This window comes from Lutjanus erythropterus, chromosome 4 (assembly GCF_056507025.1).
Source record: "Lutjanus erythropterus isolate fLutEry1 chromosome 4, fLutEry1.hap2, whole genome shotgun sequence".
Classification (NCBI taxonomy): domain Eukaryota; kingdom Metazoa; phylum Chordata; class Actinopteri; order Lutjaniformes; family Lutjanidae; genus Lutjanus; species Lutjanus erythropterus.
In genome coordinates, this window is record NC_139320.1 from 39764820 (window position 1) to 39792136 (window position 27317).

The following is a 27317-nucleotide window of genomic DNA, read 5'->3' on the forward strand; positions in this document are numbered from 1 at the left end:
ATTAAACACTGATAGAAACCATGAAACTTCCCCAGCTGATTACTTATTTAAGACAAGTTTTTTGTATGACGAGTTTTTTGAAATGTGATGTTTAAATATGCAAATGAGCTATAATCTAATTAAGTATGCACTAATTTTCAGCAATTTCCAGAGCAGAAGCCTGAATATTGGATGAAGCCAGACTCAACACTGTTTCATTTGGTTGACACACTGGAGTCGAGGATTTTTAAAGAAGGAACTTTGGATCTCTCTCTTTATTGTTGCAATATCTATTAACACTGATACAGGTATTTGGTCAAAAATATTGTGATTAGGGCCACAACTAATGATCATTTTCATTGTGCATTAATCTGTTGATTATTTTCTTGATTAACTGATTGGTTGTTTGGTCAATAAAAAATAGCAAAAATGATGATCACTGTTTCCCAAAGGCCAAGATGATAGATGACATCCTCAACTGTCTTATTTTGTCACAACCATAAATATATATATATAACCATAGACAGTTTATTGTTATAGAGGAGTACAGAAGCCTTTCTTCTTAAAAAAAACCCCCTCAAATTAATCAATAGTTGACAACTAATCAATTAAGTGATTAATTGTTGCAGCTCTAACTGTAATGTTTGAATTTGTTCCTTTTGCCAAGCTCTATTGTAAACTGCTGAGTAGTTTAATCCACAGCAATGCATCATAATCTATACCAGTGGCTCCCAAACTTTTTTCCTGAGAGCATCCCCCCTACTTGTATCCAAGCAAAAGCTAAGCGATGTACTACTGTGGACAGGTTCAGCAGAAAAACATCATTTACATCAAATAAACCAAAGCATCCCTTCAAACAGCTGAATTCAACACACAGAACACAACTAGTTTGGGTTAGGCTGGTTTTAAGTGTTAATCTGTTTTTGGTTTGCTGTGTTTTATGCGTTTTTGTTTTGGTGTTACTGATGCAACAGGTTGCAGGCTTCTGTAATCAAAACCTCTCCTCCCTTCATCTCCTCCACTACGTGTTAAAATGGGTCATTTTTGTCTGCAATACTGCAGCGCAGGTAGCTGACTCATCTCCCTACAGCTCAGGTCAGTTTACGAAAGCAACTTCTTGGCCCCTGAAGACAGCTCTATAAAACAATGTGCCTAATAAGCACAGCTTCTCTTTCTATCTCGCACCAAACGGCTCCCCGCCTCCTGTTTTATTACTTCTTAGGGGACTGAACACTGTGGAAAAAGAGCTGTTTGTCTGTCCACACCAAGATTTTGCTCACACCTCGTAGAGCATAAGAAAATAAAACTCCATCGTCAAGCAAACATCATGCATCTGTCTGCTTATAGGGTTCACTAACAGCGACAAGTGTTACATTATGGGCAGCATCCTTCTCAGTTAGTCAGATATATTTGTGCCGGAAAAGAAGACCTCCCATTGCCACTTGGTTGTTAAATTAGATTTTTTTTTCCAGATAAAAGTGCTTACTTGTCCACGCAGCCTGCACAGCAACTACTGAACTGGTTGGGTCTTCATTCAGAGCGGGGAAGAGGTGACTAATGTGGAGAATGTATTAGAATCAAATCAATGGTAATTATTTTTTTCAAATGATAAGAAGTGCAACTGCTGCCAGTCGAGCAATCGTGGAGCCACAAAACAGGATGCAGACACGTTTCATATACAGAACCGCCGCCATCAATACAAACAAAGCTGAGCTGTCATGTCGAGCGGGACATTTTTAGCAATCTAATGTGTTTCATTGTTGCACTGGAAATGTTGAGCAACATCATCTAATGGAAAAGAGACCGTGTGACGCCATGATGAGTGAGTCAGCAACAAAGCTCTCCACGCTGCTGACTTTCCGTCTGTCTCCATGAATAATCACTAAGAGACTATGTTGATCAGTGTACCGACACAAACTGACAGCCATTACTCCAACTACAGGCAAGAAACCTCACAAATGTTCCCATTAAAAAACATCAGCGAACAGAGAGATTTTTATAGAGAATACAGATCAACCAACTCAAAACAGACTGGTGCTGAATCCCCAAGCTGATTCGTTAATTAAAAGGAGACACTACACATAAACAAGATAGATTTAAGGAATAGATATTACCATGAAACTTCCCTAATGATTACTTATATGAGGACATTTTTTTTGGTATTACTAGCTTTTTGAAATTTGATGTTTAAGTATGCAAATGAGCTATGATCTAATTAACTTTGCACTAATTTGCATCAATTCCAGAAGAGAAGCCTGAATATTGGATGAAGCCATGAAGCCAGGTGTTTGGAAATCTCTTTTATCGTGTCATAAATCAGAAAACACTGTCAACAGCCATATTTTCACCACTGGCATTTAAAATGTTAAATAAGTCATGCCACAAATGACATATTACCAACCCCCACAGTAAAAGTTTCAGTGTATTTAAGTGCTACTGAAGTGGAGATTTCTGGCTCAGAGTATAAGAAAAAAAACTGTCTGTATTTAAAGATATATGTTGTAAAATTCCATACATTTTGAAAGACTCTACAGGGGAATAGGGTTAAAAAAAAAAATCATAACTAATAAATATCAAAAAGAAGCTTACTTACATTCACATTTTTATATTACGGTTTTTTTAATTTTATGTTTTAATATACAGTGCATTATATAAATTAATTAACTATGCACTAATTTACAAACATTTACAGAACAAAAGTTTGCATATTTGATAAAGCAAACTTTATCACACTCTTGTGTCATTTTGCTGACAGAGTCACAGGTTTTAAATAAATAAATAAATCAGAAAACACAATCCACGGCTGTAATTTCACAACATATTTTGGAAAAAAATGTTAAATAAATCAGGCTATGAATAATATATGAACAAACCCCTTGGTAAAAATCTTCAAAATATAGATAGGAATAACACTAAAAAGTTTAGTGTATGCAAGTGCTACTGAAGCGGATTATGAGAAAACATTTTGCAAGACACCAGAGGTGGTAATAGGGGGAAAAAAATCCCTAAAAGATATCTTGATGAAACTTCCCCAGATGATTGTTTATTCTTTGTATTACCATTTTTATGAAATTGTGTATGTTTATGTTTTACACCATCTAATTACTGATGGGTTAATTTGCATACATTTCTAGAACAGATGTCTTGGTATTAGATAAAGCCATGGTTCAAAACTCGTTTTTAAAACCTTTGATTTTAATAGATCCAAAAAACAAATTAGAGAAAAATTGGTATATCTCTACTAATCACTCCATAAATCAGAAAATATTGTTAACACCCATAAAAAAATAATTTTCTCATTTTGAGAAAATGGCCTCTATAGATATGTACTGCAAAATGACTTTTATTCATTTATACATTATATAAGAACAGAGTACAATTTTTTACATATCATCCGCCACTTATAAAAAACAAACTAGTGCTGAATCGCTGAGCTGATCAAGTATTTTATTTTATCTATATATACTTTTTTATTTATTTTTGTATTACAGGTTTTCTGAAATGTATTTTTAAATATGCAGAAGAGGCATTATCTAATGCAAACCTTTGGTGAATGTAGCATAAATCGATAAACGCAAATAAAGTAAAATAAGCACCTAAATGTGTATTTTTGATGTTTTCTACTCTACATCTCAAAATTGACCAGTGCATGAAAAATCAATGTTTTTGGCTGTAGTGTCTCACCTTAATCATATGTTTTAATTTGAAACATCCTGTTTTGTAATTCTATGCTTCAGCACATATACTTTCCCCTTCATTAAACACATGTACATTATTTGAAACTGGATGACTATGTGTCTTGTGATAAATACTCTCTGCGATAAACTCTCTACTTTTTCATAACTTGCCACCTTGTTCTCTATATTTGCGATGGCTTTAGATCAGTTTGCAGAGATTAGTTTTCACTTTGACATCAGAGCATTTTTTTCTATCGATTGCTGTCAAAAAATCCTAATTACATGCGCTGTGATTCAACATGTTGAGAAATAAAACATGAAAACGTCCAGCGGGGTGCCAATACTTTTTCTAGGCGCTGTAATTTGGACAGAGGATAAAAGAGATGCAGGCAGGTCTGTCTGTGTTTCGTGCCACAGGGATTCACAGAGATTCAGAACAAATGAGCTGGCAGTTCTCAAATGACTTTGTCCTTATTAAGAAGCTGCGAGGCTGAATACCTCTGAAGCCAGAATAAGTCACGGAAAAACATAACACCTCTTCAAAAAGACTAGACACTAAATACTTCCAAACACCGGTTTGCCAAAAAAATAGAGCTATTACTTGATGCGTAAAGAATAGTATAGGATGAGTCACAGTGGATCTCAGGGCTAAGTTTCTGTTGAAGGAACTGAACCTGAGGCCTTCCAAGTCTGACTTTAATTTTCTAATGGTGCAGCTCAAATTTGTTAGGAGCAGCGTCCTGCTGACTCGTCTGTGTCAACAACTTCTGGTCCTTCCAGTCTCTGTTCTCTTCCTTCCAAGTTCCTCATTAGTTTAAACAGAACAGCAGCTGCAGCCAAAGCCCTGGGCAGTGGAGGGACTCTCTGTGGAGCCTGCTGCTACAGTCAGGAATAGACTCAGCCCTGGGTACGGTAGCCACCAAGTGAGTTTGTGGGATGAGTAAGGTCTCCCGGTGGGAGAGTCATTATGGGGCAACAACATGTCATGTGGAAAAAAAAAAACTTGCTGAAAAACATGAGCCACTTCATTTTTCATCCACTCTGGAGGCCTGATCATAACAATCACGAATGATGTCCTGTTAGTCTTAATTTAGAAAGACAACGACAAGAACTTGATATTTTTCCTCATAAAAAGTTTCCTAAACTTCCCAAGTAATCAAAAGTTCATTATTTCCATATTTATATAATGTCCCCTTCGACTGCGTGGGGACGTCCACATTCCCAGGCGACATTACTCTCTGTCAGAGGCTGTAGCTGGCTCAGGTTTGGAGCAAGGGTGAAAACACTGGTAGCTGCAACAATTAGTCAATTAATCAATTAGTTGTCAACTATTAAATTAATCACCATTTTGATAATTGATATTTTCTTTTCTTTTCTTTTTTTTCTAAAAAAAATATCCAAATTCTCTGATTTCAGCTGCTTAAATGTGAATATCTTCTGATTTCTTGTAACCTCTCTGACAGTAAATTGAATATATTTGAGCGGGGGACAAAACAAGATATTTAGGGACGTCACTTTGGGCTTTGGAAAACACTGACCAACATTTTACTGACATTTTATAGGCAAAACAACTTATCAATCAATCAAGAAAATCCATGACAGATTAATCGATCGTTAGTTGCAGCTCTCATTACCGGTATCATATGAAACTAAGGAATTCCAACCAACCATGTCAGATTGTCGGGTTGGCGGCTAATAATGGTCCAATTAAGCTAAATTTTTGCAAGGGAAACCCTAGAGTGGCCACTTTCAAAGATGTTCCTTCACTTCTCACCTCAAGGTATCTGAATGCAAATGGGTTCTGTTGGTACCCAACAGTCTCCCCTTTACAGACCTGCTCACTTCATGCTAATCCCAGGCACTTTTCGGGTTCCTATAACTTTACCAAAGTCAAATTCAAGCACTTTTCACTAATTCTTAAAACTTCTTCAGCCTTTTACAGCTGTAGTAAATTACATATACACTAAATATAAGCATTTAACTTCTTCATCACATTAGGTCAGATATTATTGAACTGTCAACAACCAAAATTGTGTTTAATGATAGCATTCAACAGTAGATCTGGCATCCTTTATAACCTGCCTGTGCCAACATCACACTTCTTTTATTTCTTTATCTGAAAGCTTAACTATTCAGTCGGGTACTGATTTATTATGAAAGTAATGTAATTGCAATTTCAAGCAGTTTCAAGCACTTTGGCCAAAACCCAACCATTTTTTGGAGGAAGGATTTCCAGCACCTGAATTAACCCTGAGTTTTGGGCAAAAACCACGTAGCCGTTTCTCATCCTTCCTATTCTATTTTAATATCTTGGCATACTAAGGGTCCTAAAATTATAACTGCATAAATTCAGTATGACTGGAAAGCCTCAAGTCTTGTGGATTCAGTGTGTATTAATGTGTAATGATTTTAGTCCCCACAATAGCCGTTTCACTGTAGTGAAACCACTGTTTTGAAACTTGACCTATTAGTATAAATCGACCTGTAGTGACTGGAGACATGGAGCATTCGAAGGGCCGATGCTTTCCTCGGTCTGTTGTTAATAAGGGGTCTGTGGGCAATTTCAAAAACAGACAAGCTCACCATCCAATCTCCAATGCAGTTCTTAGCGAAATCTCCAAAAGGTTTTCGACATCAGATAACAGCACGTTTTTTTTCTATGGTGTTCCTCTAGGTCTTGGTGTCTCAATGTGGTATTTTCAAGGAATTTTGGACCACTTTTGTCAATTTTCAATTGATACAAATGGTTAAATAGTACATCAAATCTGTGTAATAAATGGTATGAAACCAAAAAACTTGCTGCAACAACTTTTGAGACACAATAGATCATAATGGGAATGGCCATCATACACTTCAATCATAATGTTCTAAGCTCTTATGCACTCTGAACATTTAACTATGAATGGGCACCCAAAGAAACACATCTCAAATTAATTTTCAGGTTCTCAGCTTTCTAATGTTGTACACCACTGTTGATCCTGCTATCTCCCCCTAAAGACCCCTGCCCCTCCCAAAAAAGACAAGAATAGATCTATGGTAGGGAGGGAAGGAGTGGAAAAGGTTAAACGGGGGGTAATGCCATATTATAATCATCAATATTGTGCAAGAGCCATGATTACTCATAATGGGGCTCAGGCCTGTAATTTTAGCTCAAACAACTTGAAAAGGAAGTTAAATAGGTCAAACCCTGATGCTGCACTCAAGTTAATATTCTGAGAACACGCCAAAATTTCCCTTCTGCTTCTGTCAGATAAATAAAACAGGGAGGAGGGAGAGCCATCAGCAAAAGATGAAGATAAGTAGAAATTATTTTAGTGCAAAGTGAGGGCAAAGGACACAGCAGCTCACCCAGTCTCCACAGGTTTCTCTAGGACAATGTCAGCCGCAGCGCTCGGCCTCAGCACCGGCCTTGTGAGCCTAATTGGCTGAGGAGAGGCTGGCCTGGAGCCCGGAGCACGGCACTGGAGTCCTGGGAAAACAGAGAGGAAGGGCAGGAGGGGGTGTTGGTAGGGACGGGGTGGAGCAGGGGACAGACAGATATGAGAAGAACAGAGAGTCAGAATGGCAAGTATTCAATTTCTCTTCACAGTTGTAGCTCTGTCTCCACCTACAGGACACATCAGGGAAACCATTTCTCAGCTGCAGAGGATAAACAGGTTTAGTTTGTTTTACCTGCGCCTCCTGGTCGATCCCAGTAAAGAGGGTCTGAGTAGGTGATAGAAGCAAACCGTCTCCTCACCTCCTCCTGATCTCTCTGCTCAGACACAGACAGAGAACAGAGTGTCTAAATGTTTCAGCTAGTTCAAGGTATAATGTGCAAGATTTTCCTGAAAACAATCAATAGTCTTATATAAACATAATCCCTTTCATTCATCACTAATGACCCACTAGAAGTCTGTGGTGGGGGCTCTATCTGCAGAGATCCACCCTCTGCCTATATTTTCTTTTTTCTCATTATTTTACTGTGGTCAGGACGTCTTACCAACCCAAAACACTGGTATCTGATGTCCGGGAAATGAGACTCAAGAATCAGCTATCTTTTTGTTGCATTTACGATCAGCTTGGATAAATTCTACTGATTCTACTATTTAAGATGTTTAAATGTCACCAACTAATTTAATTTAAGGCCAATTTTGCAATAATACAACACAAAAATGTGAAAATATAGGCACAGTCTACTGTGTAAATACACACACTGAGTTTTAAAATTAACTTTAAAAAGTTATTATTGAGATAATTTACTTTTCTTCTTCTGAGTTTTAGAAAGCCCCCCAAAAAAACTGAATTTCAAAAATTGGTCTAAGTCAGCTGTGAGCCTTATCATTATTTGGTTGCTTGAAAAATAAATGGTTGTAACTAAAAATAAGAAACTATTAATCACTTTCACTTGAATGAATGAATGACTAAAAGTTTATCTGAAGAAGAAATGTACATTATCTTAACAAAACATTATTAATTGGTAAAACTATTTCAAAACCTAAAGCTCCTACAAGTTATAAAACAGTCTCAATTTAATACTGATGCCCCAATATGACCTACCTAAGCAAACAAGACCATTTGCAGGAGGATCGTCTGATTCTATATGGTTATTCTTCATGGATGCCATCAGGTTGGATTCTCCATGAAATCAGATTAAATTAATCTGTTTACATTTTCCCAGGCAAAGTTACAGTGAGTAGTATGTTAGCCAGTCAAAAAGCAGGAGGAGATTTTTATTCAGATAATTTTATTTTTGACGTTATATTTTGTGATTATTATGGTGGAAACACTGCTGCTTTTGTCCACAGTGGCATCCAAAATCAACAAAATAGAAGTCCCTTATAACAGCTTTAAGCATTTGAGTTCTTGTTTTTACAGTGTATTGTCAGTTCAAAATTATAAGTTAGGCAAAATAAAAAGTTTTTGGTTCAAATATATTTTTTTAATAAAAATGTAAAACACTGTTAACAGGATAATAGAGGCATTCAAATCCATTTCTTGTGCTTGGAGTGAATTTTTAGACCATTTAAGACCACCATTACAGCATTCAAATAAATAATTATAATAATAAATAGATAAGTAAACCCTCCCAAACAGAAAAGACTATTTAATACATTTTAGGCCTCTTAAAAGTAAATATGAATTCAAGACATTATAATTATTTTTAAGGACCTGTAGCTAGCCTGAAGAAACACGTTTTATAAACACACTGTCCACCTGCCAATACTGATCCGCATCAAACAGGCTGAATGTCATGATCAATTCAAGACTAGACGCTGCCTCGGTAAACAACACCAGACCGAAGCTGTCACAACAGCTCGCTATAAATAACAACCCGATCGCTGGTGACCTTTTCGGCTTCTGTGCTGACCTTCTGTTGGAGGGCCCTTTTCTGTAGATCAGTTCTCACCTGTATCTCCTCCATACGAAGCAGCATGCTCTCCAGGGTGGGAGCCTGCAGCCTACACTCAGCCATGCCCTCCAACTCTCTGTCCATCTCAGCCGCCCACGCTGCCCGTGCAGTGTCCTCCAACAGATCTTCCAGCAGGGCCTCACTCAGCTGCTCGGCACTTTCTGCTGCCTGTGAAGGACAACGTCCACAAAGAAGACAGAAAATATAAGAATACTGGGCTGAAAGTGATAGTCCAGATTATTTGAAGAGGGGTTGTATGTAGGGCATTAAATAACAACTATTATCATTATCGATTAATCTGACGATCATTTTACAACTATTTAGCCTATAAAATGTCAAAAAAGTGTGAACAATGCTCATCACAATTTCCAAAAATCCAAAGTGCCGTCTTCAAATCACTTCTTTTTGTCCAATCAAGAGTTCTAAACCCAAAAACTATTCATTTACTGTCATCAATGACAAAGAAAAGCAGCAAATTCTCAGGCATAAGAAGCTCAAACCAGCAAATATTTGACATTTTTGCCTGAAAAATGACAAAATTGATTATTAAAACAGTTGGCAACTAATCTTCCTTTAATCAATAATTGATTAATTGATCGTTGCAGCTCTAGATATGAGGTACTTATTAATAGCCAGTGTGTTAGATAGCTGTCAGCATGCCCTAGTTTGGCAACAAAATGTATTTCAGCCAGTTAAAAAAGATCTATCTACAAAAACATCTCAAATATATCAGTGTAAGCATACAATTTATTTAGAATCTTTTCGCTGCTTTCCCTCGCCATCAGACAGCTTCCTCTGATGGGAAACAGCTGTTATATCTAATATCACTCTCTCCAGACCAACTAAACTCCAGAGGAAGAAACACATTTTACTGAGTTGCTGATCTACCGCTGCCTTGATCTGTTAGTAATGATTTGTGTTATTGTGTAACTTCTGTATTTTAAAAGATTAGTTGGGAATTAATAAGGTCACACAATAACAGAAACAAATAACCAATTGAGGCAGTGGTAGATCAGCAACTCCCATGTTCTGCAAGTAAAAAATCCAGATTTTGCCTATGGAGTTTGGTTGGATTCTCATCGGAAAAGGCTGTCTGATGGCAGGGTGAAACAGTGAAAATATTTTAAATATAGCACACACTAAAACTGAAACTTTTAAAGGGGCTAAAATACATTCTGCCATCTCTGTCCATTTACTGTAGTAAGTGGAATTAATTTTATGGCAATATAGTGACTATGGATAAGTACCTCATACAACCCCACTTCAAATAATTCAAACTATCCTTTTCATTGTACAACTGTTCAGTTACTGTCCTTCAATCGTGGCCATGACCACCAAATTTTAAACTTAATTCAATAGCAAGGCCGATTCTCCTCTCCCCTGTGAATTACTGGAAACAGAAGCACAGCTCACCCTCTCTGCAGCCTGCTCAGACAGCCGATTCCTCAGTGACGAGCTCATCCTATTCCTGGACTCACCAACCTGCTGAGGTACACAGACAAAAACAAAGTCAGTCCAACATTTACTCCCTCTCTTAGTCGATAAAAACAAAACACATACTTGAAAAGTCGCAATTTATTTCACTGTGGAAACAGACGGGGAATAATACATATTTGATGTTTTATTTGAACAAATAAGATGTATTGATTGTTTCCCTCTTCTAAAGGAGATACATAAAAGGATTCTGACACTCCTCGGGCAACAGATAGTTTTCCTACCTGTGCTTCATCCAGCAGGGGCTGAATTCTCTCTCTGGCCTTCTGCTCGGCTCTCTCAGCCCACTGAGTTGGTGAGACAACTTCAGACCTGTAAACCAAAACACACCCACACTGCAAGCTGTCACAGGAGAAACTCTGTGGCTGAACAGCTTTGACTTTAACTGAGACTGAATGTAATACTTTATTCCACGTTAGCATTACTAAAATCTGATTAAGAAATGTGTCGAGTGGGTCAAACTTAAGGCCACTTTGGATTCTGCATGAAAAACCTGCTTAACTCAAACCCAAATTTTTTAAATAATAATACTTTGAATTAAGTGAGTGAAGTTACTCATACTCTTTCTGTTCTTCCTATTAACAATAATTAATCTGAACACGTTCCAATTAGTTTTCAAGCCTGATGGGATTCTACACAAAACTGAAGCATCTGTTAGGCTTTGTCTTTGCCTAAATACTCACATTTACTGCATTTAAATAAGGTCAAAACTGTCAATCTACCACCTCTCTGCATAGGAACAAGCCTTGTGAACACTGAAGTGAATCTGTTCTGGTTTCTTTCACTGCAGAAGGCAAAAAACTAATTTGTGAAGCCTGACACGCGGCTTATTACGACCTTGCTGAGATCTGTTCGGGGCGTAATAACTAGAAAGAGATTAATTTGATGAATGTGACATGAGCATCACATGCAAGATATAATCTGTGACTTGAAGGGGTCTATTGTGCAACAACTGTCACCTGTTAACAATTGACAGGTTTTGTGCAAAACCTAAGAAAAGGTGAAATATTCTTTCAGAATTTCATCTGCCGAGTTTTACAAAAGGTGGCAGCCTTTTCTCTCATATGTAAATAATTTTATCTCTCTGGATTCCAATTAATCCTCAAAGCATCCCATCTTTGAAGTAAGATCCCTTTTTATTGTACCTCGCTCTCTATTTTATTTTATAATATTTGCTATGTGTGTTTTATTACTTTATTTTGCATTTAATTTGTTATATTTGTTTGATTTGTTTGTCTCTTTGTGAGAATTTGGGGGGTGGTGGGGTGTTTTATTTCTCTGTTTTAACACCAAAAAAGGCAGAAAAATATGGTGGACAGTTTTGTACTTTGTATTTGACAAATGTATGATTCTGGTTTCCAATAAAAACAAAATATGGAAAAAATCTGGGTCTCACATTAAATGTCTATAAATATTGTTTAGAGGTCTGCAAACATTAGGCCATTATACAGCATTTTCCTGTCCTCCATGCTGATGGAGTGGCCTTCCTTGGGACTTTGTTTTGATGGGTTTAGTACCTTTTATTTATTTTTTAACAGCAGACCTTTTACACAGCAAATGCTTTAAGTTGTCATAGTGAGAAATACCCAGCTTGCTGGTATTCTATTCAAGTGTCCTAGTGGGCAACCACATAAAATAGTAGAGCCCTGGAGTTCGCCAAATAAAACAGAGTGCAGCTGTTGTTAAATAAATCCTACCAGTGTTTTTCAGGCCTAATGATCAGGGCTATTAGTTACGTCTTGGTCTCCTTTTCTCCTTTTTTACTGCAACCGTGTTGATATGACATATAACACGAGTAGAAAAGAATCTTAACCAGTACTACTGTTAACGCCTGTGTTTACACTATTATTTCATGTTAAAATTGCTGCAGAGAAAATGGTCTATAGAAGCATGAAGAACAAACCTACACAAGTTCTGTAATGCAATTAAAGCTTTATGTACCAAATGTTGACCTACAATATGCACGGCTCGCACTGGCCTTCCAGAGTTAAACTGTGAAATGAGGAAATGTGAGGTGATCTATAGGAACATGTGTTCTGTCTGGTGCCAAGCGGATGTTGCTACAGTCACAACCTGTCTTATTTTCTGTTCTATTGTTTGTAGGTAATTATGTCCATGTGGTAATTCCCAGTGTAACTGTTCATTTATTGGAGCAGCCTGGTGCATTAAGCTGTATGGCAGATTACTGTGTGGTTTACTGCTGTGGCCAGTGGTATTACTAGTGGGAAGCTCTTTAATAGTAAAATTCATGTACTTTTCAATAGGGCAGCACAATATGATATGAAATGTCTTCTGAGAACTGAAACAAAACCCCAGCGATTAATCAAGTATTTAAGGATTCTGATATACATACTCATGCAGGCGCAAAAAAAAAAAAAAAAAAAGAAGAAGAAAAAATAGCACAAAACAAAACAGTGACACACTTGTAGAAAATCATGTCCACAGCGGTACTGAAAGTCTAAAACTCCACAGGGAACCTTTAAGCTAAATTGAATTTATCTTATTATGGGAACTCTTTCATTTCACAGTCAACTGCTTAAATTGCCTGCTATTTTTCTCTGTATTCTGCTAGTTTGCTGTCATCATGTTGATAAAGGTTGCAATTTAGGTAAAAATGGGATCAATAAAGCAAGTTTTTGGGCTGGATCAAAGTCCAACAACTGATAAAACATTATCAGCCTCACCTTGAATCCCCTGTATAACTGTAATTATATTTCTACTGTACCTTAATCTCTGAACGCGCTCTGTCTCTTCTTTACTCAGCTGATTGAGCTCTTTCAGTCTCTGCATCGTCATCTTATCCAGCCAGGCTTTCCTGCACAAAGCCAGTAATAATCAAATGAAGCAAAATGCAAGCTCAGTTAAGCATTTCACATATACAACGTATAATCCTCATCTCTAAAATCAGGCTGCTAGCCTCTGATTAATGGCAAGGCACAATCGTAGTAATTAAGATTTGATTAAACAGACATATGTGGAGCACTCAATCAATGAGGTGCTTATACGCACTGAAAACAGGCGCGCTATTAATAACTCATAAAGAGGAATGGCCTCAATCTAGCAGGCACCTAGATTAATTTATTGGAAGAAATTAACTTTGAATTAGAATCAAAGTATTGCCTGTGGCTCTCAGCAAGTGGGGTCTGCCACCGAGGTTAGAAATAACTCACTGAAGGCAGAGGAAGGACTCATTAACATTCCTTTCCACTAGATTTCATCCATTTTGCTTTTTTGTCCCTTATTTGCAAGGACACACGCAATCTGATGCACGTACGAATACAAGGGTCTTTTTTTTTTTTTTTACCTTAATGCTTCGTCCTGAGCTTGCTCCTTCTGTTCTGAGCTCAAGGCCGGCTGCTCTGCTCCCAAACCACCGGCCGCCCTCTCCCTCGGAGGGCTGGTTGGGGGCTTCACAGGAGAGAAGAGACATCGAGGCTCGGGTCTCCTCCTCTGAGGCGATCTGCTGAGGTAACAGCAGAGAAATGAAAGAACAATAAGTAAGACATGGTGGGGGAGTGGAGCAGGAGCAATACAGAAATTAAGAAGCATGGGAAAGTGAAGAAGAGGAGCCATTTTCAATGTCATATTTTTCAGTAACATAAGCAGATTATAACACATTATAAACATGTTTCCGGACACTGATGTCATAGAAAGTGTTCCTCATTTTTTAATATATAAATATAATATTCCTGAGGTGTTGGTAATGCTGGTAATTCCTTCTTATCTTATTAACTTGGCATGAATGACAGCTGAACATTTAGTATGCCCTGAATGATATGATGAGTGTTTTTTATTTTTCTGCAGTCCTGTACCATTATATGTTCTATTAATATTGTGGGGATACTAATTTGGCAAAGCCTACAATCATCCAGTGAAAGGAAGCTATTAGTCAAGCAGTTAATTATACTATTTTTCTGCTCACATCCACCTCCTGGCTGAAAAATGAACTTATTAGACAAGTCTCTCCTGGCACTGCTTACATAGATTGTGTTTCGTTTCTATTTTTAACTTTACTGTGTCAACAGCACATTAATTCATAATGCATTAATGAGCAGATTCATCCTGAATGTAAACTGTTACCTTGAGAGCTTCAGACATTACAGCAGTAAAACCCGAGTTATGTAATGGTGTTAATCATCCAGAGTGGACTGGGAGTGACTGAGAGCAAAAACACTGGTGAACCATAACAGGTTATGGTTTTTAAAAAATCTAATGTGTCATCATCGGTTGTGCCGAGAGATAAAAGGCTCACCGCTGTGGAGGAGGAGAGTGAGGGGATGTAGGTATCCAGGGCACAGAGCGCTGCTCTTTTTGAGGCAGCTGGTTCACTCGGAGCTGAGAGGAGACTGTAGGTTGCTGGAAACCTGCGTCTTGTATCTGATTACGCTGTAACAAAAACAATAACATATGTGTTTACTTTACCTACATGATGAACACACTGTTTAAATCTTTGCAGGGAAGTTATACACAGTGGATTTTAATAAAACCCAAATCCCACAGCTTCTAATAAAAAATATAATACAACAAATCACACCTATTATGAATTCTGTGTGACAGTAGCGCTGTTTCTCTTGTCTATATGTACTAAATATGGAGAGGCAGCATTCAGTTTTTAAGCACCACATATTGGGAACAAAAACAAAACAGAAAACTGCAGGTCTGCTGCAACTCTCAGTTCTTTTAAATCAAGGCTGAATACTGTTCTGTTTGCTTCTGCCTTTCATAAAACCAAATCTAAGGTTTTTTCTAGGGTTCTTAAACAGTAACTTTTACTTTCCTGTCTTATTTTTTTATTTTCCATTTAAGTATTTTAATTGTGAAAAAATGTCCTTTTATATTGCCTTATGGTCCTTTTACATTATTTCTTGATGCCTTTTATGTTTTATGTAAAGCACTTTGAATTGCTTTGTTGTTGAAATATGCTCTACAAGTAAACTGTCCTTGCCCTACTTATGTAATGCAGGCTCTGTTTGTATCTGCATATTTTCAATGCTTTTATCATTGATTGTATTTTCAGCGTTTTCATTCTAAACATCTGTGCTTTCAACTATTGCCTGCTCAGGTGCTACAGAGTAAAATGAGCCTTTCTGACCGTAGCTTATTGTCAGAAATAAATGGTTTTAACAAGTTAAATTCTGAACACAATTTAAGTGAAGCCACTTCACATGCATACTGGCAAAATGTGTTAATTAATTTCTTAATATTAATTAATATTAATTAATCCCTAAAGCCAAGTCGCGTATTCTAAAGCTTTTTGTCCTTTCCACACTTGAAGGGGGCACGTTAAGCTAGTTGGGTGGGCTCTGATGAATTCTGACCAGGCTGCATAGTTTTCATTAGAGGTTGTTGGTTCCATGATGGTTTTACTTTGTAGTTGCGACAGCATGATCAATACAGATTTTTCCCCAAAACACATTTTAAAGCAAGACGGGTTAATGCAACTTAAAGTTTAAGGCTCTACCTAACAATTGTTCTCATTGGCACTTAATCTGTCAATAATTTTCTTGATTCATCCATTAGTTGTTTGGTCAATAAAATGGTAAAAAATGTTGATCAGTGTTTCCTAAAGCCCAAGATGACGACCTCAAATGTCTTGTTTTGTCCACAACCCAAACATATTCAGTTTACTGTCATAGAGGAGTAAAGAACTCAGAAAATATTCACAATTAAGAAGTGTAAATCAGAGATTGTGGAGTTTTTTTCTTTAAAAAATTCAAAATCAATTAAGACTGGTGAAGTGGGTAGGAGATGACCCTCCCTCTGTTCTTATATGGAAATCTCTGATATCCGAGGTTATGACTCTTGAAAAATTGGGACATTACATCAATGGGAGAATTCATACTTTTCAGCAGAAATGGAAGAGACCATTGGAACATCTTGGAGTTAAATACAATTTGGAACTGAACTAACTGGACACATGCTTGAAATGGGACATTACAGAAATCTGACTCGAGTATGGGTTTCACTAGACTGATTTTCATATTGTTTGAGTTTGAGTGCTGTGCTATATCCCTTTTCATTTATGGACCACTCATGTTAAATTGGTAACTTGTGAAAATTGTAATTTTGTAATTTGATTTTTTGTATACCTTTGGAAAGTTGAATAAAAGGTTATAAAAAAATCTATTAAGACCTGTCAAAATTTAAGACATTTCAAGAAAACTCAGATTTTTGGATTTTAGCCTTTTAAGCACCCACAGAAACCCTGTATTAATATGCACTGCCCCCCTCAAGTAAAGTAATAAACTAATCATTAAATTCAGTATTCAACTTTGTAGAAGTCAAGCCACCACCTTGATTATAATGTCAGCCTTGCTCCTCTCAGAGTGCAGAGCCCCTCCTTTCCTGCGTGTGGGGTTTGTCTGCGGTCGTGTCTGCAGCTCTCTCAGCTCCCTCTGTTGGACGAGGCTCTCCAGACCGGCCCTGAGCACCTCTCTTCTGTTCAAGGGCTGCTGAGAAGTGGATTTGGGCTTCTGTGAGACCGCTCTCCTCCCTGCTGAATCACATGAAAAATGAAACCTCTGACTTGTTTTGATTCTACAAAAAACTTAATAATATCTACAGTAATAGCAAACAATATCTTTCTTCATCACTATTTAACTCAAGTAATTCAGTTTGGGACCTGGTGGACTGAGGCATCACACACTAACATGACACCATCAATTACACGATTAGCTAGCACTCTTGACAACCAGCTGGGTCCCTCCTGACTGCTGGATAAGTGCTGCAGAGATTTAAGTTGGTTTCCAGGGAGATCTAGAAACGGCTAAAGCTCGCTGTAGGTGTTTATGTCATCTCTTCCACAGGATGCCTCTAAGCACAACAGGAGCCAGCAGGAGATAACTGCTCATAACACTCAGCAGCAGGGGGCCGCAGGTCAGAGTTCTGCACTACACTTCCTGTTTTTTCTGTCACTTCTTTACGGCTCCTTATCAATTTTCAGCCTGGTGCAGCCATTTAAGCACAGTGGGAGACGCAAACACAACCAGACAAAAGCCCTTAGGTGAGTTCCAGATACACGGGAGACTAAACGGTGTGGGCTTCATCAAAAGGCAGGCGTACAATTTACTCTCCATGCAGTCTTTAGAGGCTTTATCAGCAAGGAGGCCATTAAGTGAGAAATTATGAAGGAAAACTGTGTTTATATTAGATTCATGCGGGTGGAAACTGTATTAATAAATACAGTTGCTCCAGGTAGAAAATTATTCAGAAAGCACAAACGCTAACTGAAGGAAAGTAAAGAGGTTTAAAAGATGCTAACTATTCCTGGCAGAAGAAACACTCACCATGGACGCCTCTTTTGGGATTTGCAGGTTTGCGAGGTCCTCGAACAGATGAGGTTCTGGGACCCTTGGGTGCACTCATAGGTGACATGCTGCGATGAGGAGACTTCCTGCGTGGAGGAGGACATGCTTGGGCCTGCATCTTTTCAAGCATCTCTTGTTTACTGAGGGCAGAGTCTAAAGTCTGAGAGGAGCAGAATGACAAGATATTAAAATTTTGGATTATTCAAAAAAACCTAAACAATGCCTCCATAAAATAAGATGCAAATGAAGACAAATAACATAAAACATCAATTAACCACATAAAGCATACCCATATATGTGTGTGTGTGCGTGTGTACATGTATGTCACAATAATTACTTAAAGGGATAGTTCTAATTATTTGAACTGTGGTTGCATAAGATTCATATCCACGTCAGTGTATTAGATGCAGTTGATGCCAGTCAGCACACCCGCAGTTAGGAGAAGCAAAGAAGAGCACCAGCAAGGAAGCTAAGCAATGTACTGCTGTGGACAGGGTCAGTAATAAAACATATGGTAGCCTTTAAAAAAAAAAAAAAAAAAAAAAAACTCAATATCAGCTGAAGTGTACATTATATTTACAATATGTTCACCACGTTACCTTGCTGTCAGACAGCCTTTTCTGATGGGAAATCACTATTACATATCGCTCTGTCCAAACTGTATAGGTAAAATCTGTAATTTTACCTTGAAGTACACAGGAGTTGCTGATCTACCACCGCCACCGCCGTTTGTTTGTGTTACTGTGTGACTTTGTTGTTTTCAAAGGTTAGTTTGGATTCACCAAAATCACACAATAACACCAACAAACAGATCGAGGCAGCAGGAGACCATTAACTCCTGTGCTCTGTGAGGTAAAATTACTTATTTGGCAAATGGAGTTTGGTTGGTTTGGGTGTAGTGCATAAGAAATTTTGCCTACTGTTATATTGTCCTGCATACAAATGTTCATATCTACTGTGCTGGAATAGAGCCAAAACAATACCAAATACAAAACAAAAACAAATTATTATCCAAAAACTGATCAGACTTCATGCTGCTCACCTCTAGTTTCTGCAGGATGTTGAGGGCCGTCTCAGGCACAGCTGAACCCTGTTCTACTTCAACCTTCGCTGAACACAGAGAGAGCTGGCGGATCAACTGACCCAGCTCCTTGTAATAAGGGGGGATCTTGACATGAGACAGATCTGAAAGCTGGTGGATAACAACCTGTAAGGCCCTGAGCGCCCCGCGATGGGCAGCTGCAAGCCTGTTCACTGCCATGGACTGAAAGAAAAATAGAGAGCAAGTAAGTTTAACATTGAGTAAAACAGATATCTAGATAATTTTTGCTTAGCAGTATAGCCAGCAAAACTTTATGAAAATTCCTTTAAGCAAAATTATATTAACATGATGAATTACTGAATGTCATACAAACAAAGAAAAATAATGAAAGTTTGGTCTTCGACCACTCATTGGTGTCTGGATACATGTTTGGCATGCAGAGCATTTATTTTCCGAGAGACAGTCGGCCCCAAAACATATTTGTTCTTATTGTTTTCAATGCTTTATCATTATCAACAAATAAATGAATGGACTCAGCTCTACATCTAAATCTGTGTAAATCTGTGACCACGCTGAAGACATACCTTTTTGATGTCACACATTTTCTGGCTTCGTAATTTCTCTATATCTTCTTGTATCTCTTTTACCTTTAAAATAGCAAGTTAGTAGATCAGTGTTTATGGTTACAGAGCAAGTCAGTGAACATTTAATATTTTAAATTATATGCAGTATTGTGTAATACCTGTTGTTGGAGAACATAGATCATACGTGATGAGCGTGCTGCCTGTTTCTGTCTGCGGCTTTCCAATTTGTTTTGCTCTTCGGGCTCCAGTGGCTCCTCTATTGTGTCTCCTGTTGTTTAAATCATGTTATTCATTATTATTTATTAGTCTGCTCATCGTGGTGGGTATTTTTACAAGCTATGCTGTACCTGTAAACATATAATCAACAGTAAAACAGAGGCCCTATGTAACAAGCTGTTTTTGTGAGTTACCTCTGTTAGCCAGTTCTTCCACTTTCTGAATATACACTTCCAGCTCATTCTCCAGTTTGTGGATCTCCTGGCTTAAAGGAGCTTTTTTGCCACCTTCTGGTGGCCTTAGGCCAGGGTCTCTGGTCGGAGGTGACTGTCCAGTCCGAGGCACGGGAGAAATGTGATGCTTCTGGGATGTGACCGACAATTTGGCTCCAGGTCGGACCACTTTCTCTTTTGGACTAGAGGTCTTCAACTTTGTCTCACTCGGAGGGGCTGCAAGCTCCTATACAGATAGAGAAAAAGACTTCCTTCAGCCATTGACTGAACAAAACAGGAACAAGTTAACTACTAATTATAAACTTTTTACCATTAATTGACATCAGTTACCTGAAGCAGCTCTGCATCACTTGTTTCAATAAGGGAGGCGTCCTGAGAGGGTTTAGAAGACTTTGTCAGCGATTGAAGGCGCCTTCGTCTCAGATCTCTTTTGGCGAGCTGAACTGCAACCCGCAGTCTCTCCTCAGACAGCATGGTGAAGCTGATGGAGCTTTGTGCACTATCCACATTCTGATGCTCCTCTGCCAGGGGCAACAGCCTCTCGATCACAATGGGGGCTGGCGGGTGTACGTGGGTCGCACGGTTGCTGGCACTTGCAGGGATGGCTTCATTGAACAATAGCTATGGTGTATAAAATACAAATAAATTTTCCATGTAATACAAACAGCCATTCTCAGTAAAGCTCTTCAAACCACTTTCTCAACAGGAATTTCTGACAATCATTTAATTTGTATTCAGCTGCCAGTTTGTTTGGTACAATGATCTAAATTCAATAAATCATATATGTTTTTAAAGTTTTTAGTTTGAACTGTTTTATAGAGGTGTTGATTCAATGTTATGAGCACTCAGGGCTGGTACCATTTGATCCTATTCTGTTTTGTCTTCGTGGCTCAATGTGTTAAATTAACACTGTTTCGCACACTGCCAATATTCTAGGGCTGCAACTTACTATTATTTTCATTGTCGACTAATCTGTTTATTATTTTCTGTTTAATCAATTAGTTGTTAAAGAATCTGTACATAATTGGGGATTGATTTAATAGCTGTCAACTAATCGATTAATCGTTGCAGCCCTAAAATATTTGTACATTCATCCAATATTTTGTACATTCCTGCATAAACTTATATGGCTCATCCTTTTATTTAAATGACATATTGTTTTTCTAATATATTTCTTGTCATATGTTATATTCATTTTATGCTGTTTTGTTAACTTGCAGTACTTGCTCACATCTTTAAGCATATTTTCTCCATCTATGTTGTTATGTACCAATATACTGCAGCAAATTCCTTATATGTGAAAACTTGCTTGGCAATAAAACTGATGCAAATTGTTGGCTGGTTTATTAACAGCAGAGTGTGCAAGGTTGTCTGTAACAAAAAAAAACTACAGTAAAAATCCCAACTGAGGCGCATATTCTGATTTTGCTGTTTACATTTCCAAAGAATGTTCCTAAAACTAGAATAATACCAGCGTATCCCAGATGTTTTGTTTTCACGAGTTATCTTGAATAAATGTTCAGTTCAATAAAGGAGACTTCTTCCACTGTTGTTTACCTTAGTTTGAGACATCCCAGTAGTTAGTAAATCGCTGCGGTTGTGAACATTTCGGCGTGAACCTGAAACAACCCAGTCTTTTCCTTGACTTTGTTCGGCAGAAATCGCGGGAGAATTCTGCAAGACGTGCGCAGTCATTGCAGCAAAAAATATCAGCCAAGTTCAAGACAGCACTTAGACTAGTAGCTATATGACACTATATAAAACTTAAGACAGTTAGCATTAGCAAGCTAACTGCGCTTTTGAACTGAAGTTTGCTAACATCAAGTTAATCCCAAACATTATCCATTCGGCCATTTTCCGCTGCGTTTGTGACGGCTTTTTCAGTTTAGACGGCTACCATACATTAGCTATGCGCACACCGTGGCTAACTGGAGGTTAATTAAATGAAAGCACATGGTTAATGTTTTAAATTCTACTCCGAGTTCATTTTCAACAGTTTGAACCGCCGCCATGACAACAACAGAACGCCGCCAGACGGAAGTAGTATTAGCCAAATACGGATCGTCAAAGAAGTCAAACATCAACGCAAACGCATTTCAAATGACATGATATCACAATACAGAATAAAATTACTTCAATAATATTTGTTTCTTAATATACAGAAAGTATGCAAAGACGTAAGTCAAATAATTTAACTGCATTTGGCAGAGGGGATTTTATTCATTATTCCTTTATATGGATCATCGCATTACTTACTCACAAGTCTTCCTGGGTCCACACACAAAACAACAATAAAAAGACATCAATTTAAAATAACCCAGTATCAGTGAGACAATAAAATTCAATATCAGCCCAATATTAGGACAAAAAGATAAGTGAAATGATTGTACACATGAAGCAATAAATAACAAAAATGGTCACAAACACACTGCACCAAACAAATAAAATTAACTAAAACGTTTCAGAACAGCCATAATAAAAATTAACATGCGAATTATCAGTTTTAACTTTAGTGACATTTTGAACGAATATCTGTTTTTTTGGTTTTTTGGTTTTTGGTTTTTTAAGTCGGTGGAAAGCATATTTCAAGCTGAAGAACAGTTCTCATCATAATCTATTCGTGGACTCGGTACTGTCACGAAACCATTTGGGGATTTTAAAATCCTCAATTAACTTATTCAGGTGCGGTCCCTTTAAGAACCTTCGCACAGACCGGAAGTGGTTCTGTCATGTGTGGAGTATTTCTACCAGGTCCGGCGATCGCTGAACTTCAGAGCCGCAGTATTTCTGATCACACTTCATAGTGCCTTATAGTTCAGTAGCTGCACTTTGACATTAGCTCGGTCTGAACGATGGCCAAGTATGAAGAAGTAAATGTGCGCGGCTATGATGAATTCTGTCAGGCTGTGTCTGAAAGAAAAGGAAAGGACATTTTTGCTTATTTCTCTGGTGATAAAGACGCCCAAGGAAAGAGCTGGTGTCCAGACTGTGTGAAAGGTACCTTCATATATTTTCTTCTTATATAATATAGCCCACATGTGCTTTTTACTTTCATTTTGAGTAGAATTGATTGGAATATTTGGTCATGGAAACTTATGTTGCATGCAAACTTTTCATTTTCAGTATATATCCACCTCAGTGGCAGTGAGATAACTATACTGTTTGCTTCTAAGGATCTTGATACTAATTTATGTCACATTTTGTGCACTGTCATTCACTCATTTTTAAAGGAATTTCTCTTCTTCCCTTTCAGCTGAGCCAGTTGTTCGAGGAGAGATGAGTCATCTTCCTGAGGGCTCGGTCTTCATCTACTGTCAAGTTGGAGAAAGAGCTTAGTCAGTATTTTTACTCTGCTCAATTTCAATATTTTATGAAAAACTGATTAATATATCAAAACCCTGAGTCATCCAGATGACATCTGCAGTCACAAAACAAGAGAGTACATCGAATCAGAGCTGCAGCTAACATATAAATGATCAGTTTATCTGGTTTTATTTTTGTTAGTCCAACAACTAGGATCAATAAAACAATAAATAATGAACCAATAAACAATATAAACAAAAGGAAGTATTTTAATCATGCTCTATAAAATAATGGAAATCACATGTAATCAGAGCCCAATACAATGTCTTTAACATTTTTAAATCATTGTTTGACAACCAGCTAAAGACTAAGATTTGGGAAGATAGTAATTCTTTGTATTTGTGAACTTCTGACCAAAAACGTATACATTTTCTGTTGTTCAACTAATAAAGTGACACATTATACAGGTGGATCATGTTTTAAATTTACATTTTAGGTAACTGATAGAGCCAGTTACTCTGAGCACTGTCAGAAAATATTAAACTTATTCACAGCTACAAAGTTTTGGGCTGTCAGAATGATGATTCACTGCATGGTTTATACAGATAATAAAATGTCTGCAGTCCAGAGGAATGGTACCCAGGAGATCATACTGAGTTTCCAAGAGTCGAGACAGAAATATTTTACAGAAGAGTATCAGGGCTGGACAGAAAGAAGAAAAAATGCATTTTTAAAATAAAAGAGTCAAACATTCAATATTAGTGCCAGGCAAAAGAAAAAACAAACCAGAAGAGGATCTTTTCTTTTTTTTTATTATTGTTTCCACAATAAAGTCATAATGACGAGAGTAAAATTAAAATACCATTTTATCAATATTCTTGAAATAGTATTTCGACTTTATTCTAAACCTTTCGACTTAATTCTCCAAAGAAATCCAAAAATATTCCTCCTATAATTGACTTGTCTTGTCTAATACCGATATTCTTGGTATTTTGACTATATTCTCCACATTTTGACTTTATTCTCCACATTTTGACTTTATTCTCAAAAATTTGTGAAATGCCAAATTAAAAAATATTCCTCCTCTTATTTCCCCAATATGCCTGGCTTTAATACTCAAACGTATATTTCTTTCAGAGCAACTCCATTATGTTTTCAAAAGCTTTGGTGTAATCAGCCATAAATCTATATCACATTTTTGGCCGTCTGCATGTGATCAATGGATTTGACAAGGCCATCAAATATATATGTGTGATGTTAAAACAAAAACGTTTTATGCACAATTGTGTAAATGTATAATATAAATTAGAGCACCAAGTAATGTTTATTCCAGAGACTTTTAAATTGATATATTAATCATAAGGTGCCAGAAATGTCAATAACTTTATTTTTATCAGGCCTAATGTTTTTTTTTTAATATTTAAATATCAGATTTTTACAGATGCAGTTTAATGTTGATGGAAAACAGAATCCTCCTCAGCCTTTCCAAGTCTGCTCTTTCAAATGTGTCAAATAATGTCTTTTCATGCTTCAGTTGGAAGGATCAAAATAATGACTTCAAGAAGACACTGAAGTTGAGTGGAGTTCCCACGCTGCTGCGATACGGCACCGTAAGAAAAACTTCTATCCTCTAACTTCTATCTATCTTCCATCCATTAATCTTCTTGGCTTTTATTGACCTGGATTAGCCGAACATGACTATAAATGTTTTACAGAAAAATTGGATAATAAGATTCCACATAAGTTACCAACTTCTTATAAAATATTGCACATGAAAAAGCATAATATTTTGATATTAATGCAGTAGGAGCAGTCAGGGGAGTGCATTTACCTTTAATAAACCTCCTTTAAACCTGTTTCAGCCTCAGAAGTTGGTGGAGGAGGAATGCATGAAAGCCGACCTGGTGAGGATGATGTTCACTGAGGACTGAGGGATCCTGCGCTGCTCACATCAGCCATGAACATTCAAGATTTCCTCATTCCAACACAGCAGATTTTTATTTTTATTTTTACCACCATTCAGTTTCAGCACTATTGATAATTTTGCTCAAAGTACATTTCTGACTGTAATTTCAAATCAGCAACTGTTGAAGTTTACAATCAAAATATTGCACATAATTTGTAATATTCCGCTATTCAGTGAAATCCATACTGGATATCTGCAACACACAAACATGTAGCATGGAACATGTAACTCATACTGATTTTTCTGCTGCTGCTTTATGTGCAATCACTCAATCATGTTTAGTAATTTGAGTCTTGATACATTTCTTCAAATATAATCTTAATCTATCACACTAATGGGTTATAAAATTCTCGTGGGATTTTTTTTTATTGTGACCATTTTTTGTGTGATTTAATGCCTTGTAGTCAGACTCAAATAAACTGACACTGAATATCTGTGGCAGAAGAAAATGTTGTGTGTAATGTGCTGCATGACGAAGACCACAAGCTAAAATGTCTCAAAAACTTTAAATTGTATGATTTTTGTTCTGAGGGACAACATTAGATCATGTCTAGATGGATAAATAACACTACAGGTAAAACGGAGAAAAGCATTTTTTTTTATTATTATTATTATTTTGGGGTGAACTGTTCCTTTAAGATGTGGAGTTATAGATTTTTTATATTTCCTTTTTTATTTTTGTATTGTTTTTATTTTTTGTCTTCAATTCAGTTTACAGCTGTAGTTTCAGTTAGTTTCCGGGAGATGGGGGCTTTGCTCATTTCACTTAAGTTTTGTAGTTTAAACTGTTTTAGAGTATTTTTTTAATCAGCTTCTATATTAGGTTTAGTTTCTTTTATTATCATATGGGGGTATTTGTCAGGGGCATGTCAGATTTAGTAAATTCAGATTTCATGAAACAAAAACAACACTCAACTGACTTGGCCCCAAGTTTTTTAAATTTTCATACTGGCCAAAAAATAAAGTTTGATCACAAGCTGAGTGCCACATTATTAGATAGAAAGTAGTTCCGGTAGATTCTACTGCAGACAGAAAGTAGTTCCTACATGAAACTGCTTGCAACAAGGTCTGTGGATTATCTTGAGTAACTGGGTCATGAATTTTGAAAAGAAACACTGCTGTTGAAATTTTCAAATGTCATATTTTGGTGTTTTGAGCATCATAAACTGAGTGCCATTTAGTTCAATTATACAGCTGATATCTCCCAAACTCTTTAACTCACACCACAAAAATCCAGATTAATAAATAGCTCTACTGGCCAGAGGAAAAATATGTATTTTTGATTTGGGGGTGAACCGTCCTTTTAATCACTAAACAGTAAACTAATGAGAATAATAATAATAATAATAATAATAATAATAATAATAATAATAATAATAATAATAATAATTCATTACATATAAAGCGCTTTTCAAAATACTCAGACGCTTGACAAAAAAGAAAAGAGAAAGGAAGAAACAACACAACAATATAACAAACAACAAAAAGAAAAACAAACAAGCAAGGGATGAGGAGAAGAAACAGTCAGTGGTTGAAAGCAATGTTGAACAGGTGAGTCTTGAGCGTTTTTTTGAATATGGGCAGAGAGGGCGAGTCACTAACATATTTTTACATCTAGCTTTGATTTTTAGTTTAGTCTTAGCTAACTACAATAATTTTATCTCCATGCACCTTTGCTGTAGGTGAAGTTGTACCAGAAATCTGAACTTTGCAGCCCCGGTATGTCTCCTCTCATGAACACTAGGTGGCAGCACATCCATAACAATAAAGTGTGGCATTATCTTTTTTTTTTAATTTCCACATTTCCATTTAACATTATCTATCGAAACTTCTTAAATGAGCAAATCAGACGCATTTAATAAAAGAAAATGTATTTTCGAGGTCAAACCTGCAATCTTAATGCTTTTAGTTTGAAAATTAGACAAGTACGAGAGTATAAAACATATAAACTAAGATATTAAAATGTATTTCCTCCTATTAACGCGTAAAAAAATCCAAAGAGCACAGTGTTAAAGTGTGATGTTTATAATTATAGTAATCCGATGTGATGATGAAAGTGTGTGGGGAGGTGGAGACAGCGCTGCTGAAGCAGAGAGGCTGATTAAAGCGGAGTACATTCCTGCA

At 37.0% G+C, this 27317-nt stretch overlaps 2 protein-coding genes across 2 annotated transcripts in view; one reads left to right on the forward strand and one right to left on the reverse strand.

The window, feature by feature from the left end:
* Window positions 1-21639, reverse strand: part of kiaa0753 (KIAA0753 ortholog) — a 31438-nt gene extending 9799 nt beyond the window's left edge. Inside the window, exons 1-16 of the mRNA XM_084717947.1 lie at window positions 21482-21639; window positions 20255-20545; window positions 19886-20150; window positions 19634-19743; window positions 19476-19538; window positions 18892-19113; window positions 17829-18009; window positions 16836-17038; window positions 14795-14928; window positions 13847-14005; window positions 13268-13357; window positions 10767-10854; window positions 10462-10533; window positions 9046-9216; window positions 7329-7410; window positions 7005-7125 (exon numbers count right to left, since the gene is read on the reverse strand). Of these exons, the coding sequence (XP_084574073.1) occupies window positions 7005-7125; window positions 7329-7410; window positions 9046-9216; window positions 10462-10533; window positions 10767-10854; window positions 13268-13357; window positions 13847-14005; window positions 14795-14928; window positions 16836-17038; window positions 17829-18009; window positions 18892-19113; window positions 19476-19538; window positions 19634-19743; window positions 19886-20150; window positions 20255-20545; window positions 21482-21619 (2390 nt within the window). The 5' untranslated portion in view covers window positions 21620-21639. The remainder of the gene's footprint in view (window positions 1-7004; window positions 7126-7328; window positions 7411-9045; window positions 9217-10461; window positions 10534-10766; window positions 10855-13267; window positions 13358-13846; window positions 14006-14794; window positions 14929-16835; window positions 17039-17828; window positions 18010-18891; window positions 19114-19475; window positions 19539-19633; window positions 19744-19885; window positions 20151-20254; window positions 20546-21481) is intronic.
* A 1018-nt stretch (window positions 21640-22657) lies between these two features.
* Window positions 22658-25642, forward strand: txndc17 (thioredoxin domain containing 17). Its single transcript, XM_084716592.1, has 4 exons — window positions 22658-22921; window positions 23178-23259; window positions 24762-24837; window positions 25090-25642. Exons 1-4 carry the CDS (start codon window positions 22777-22779, stop codon window positions 25156-25158), a joined length of 372 nt encoding a protein of 123 aa, XP_084572718.1. The 5' UTR covers window positions 22658-22776; the 3' UTR covers window positions 25159-25642.
* The last annotated feature ends 1675 nt before the right edge of the window (window positions 25643-27317 follow it).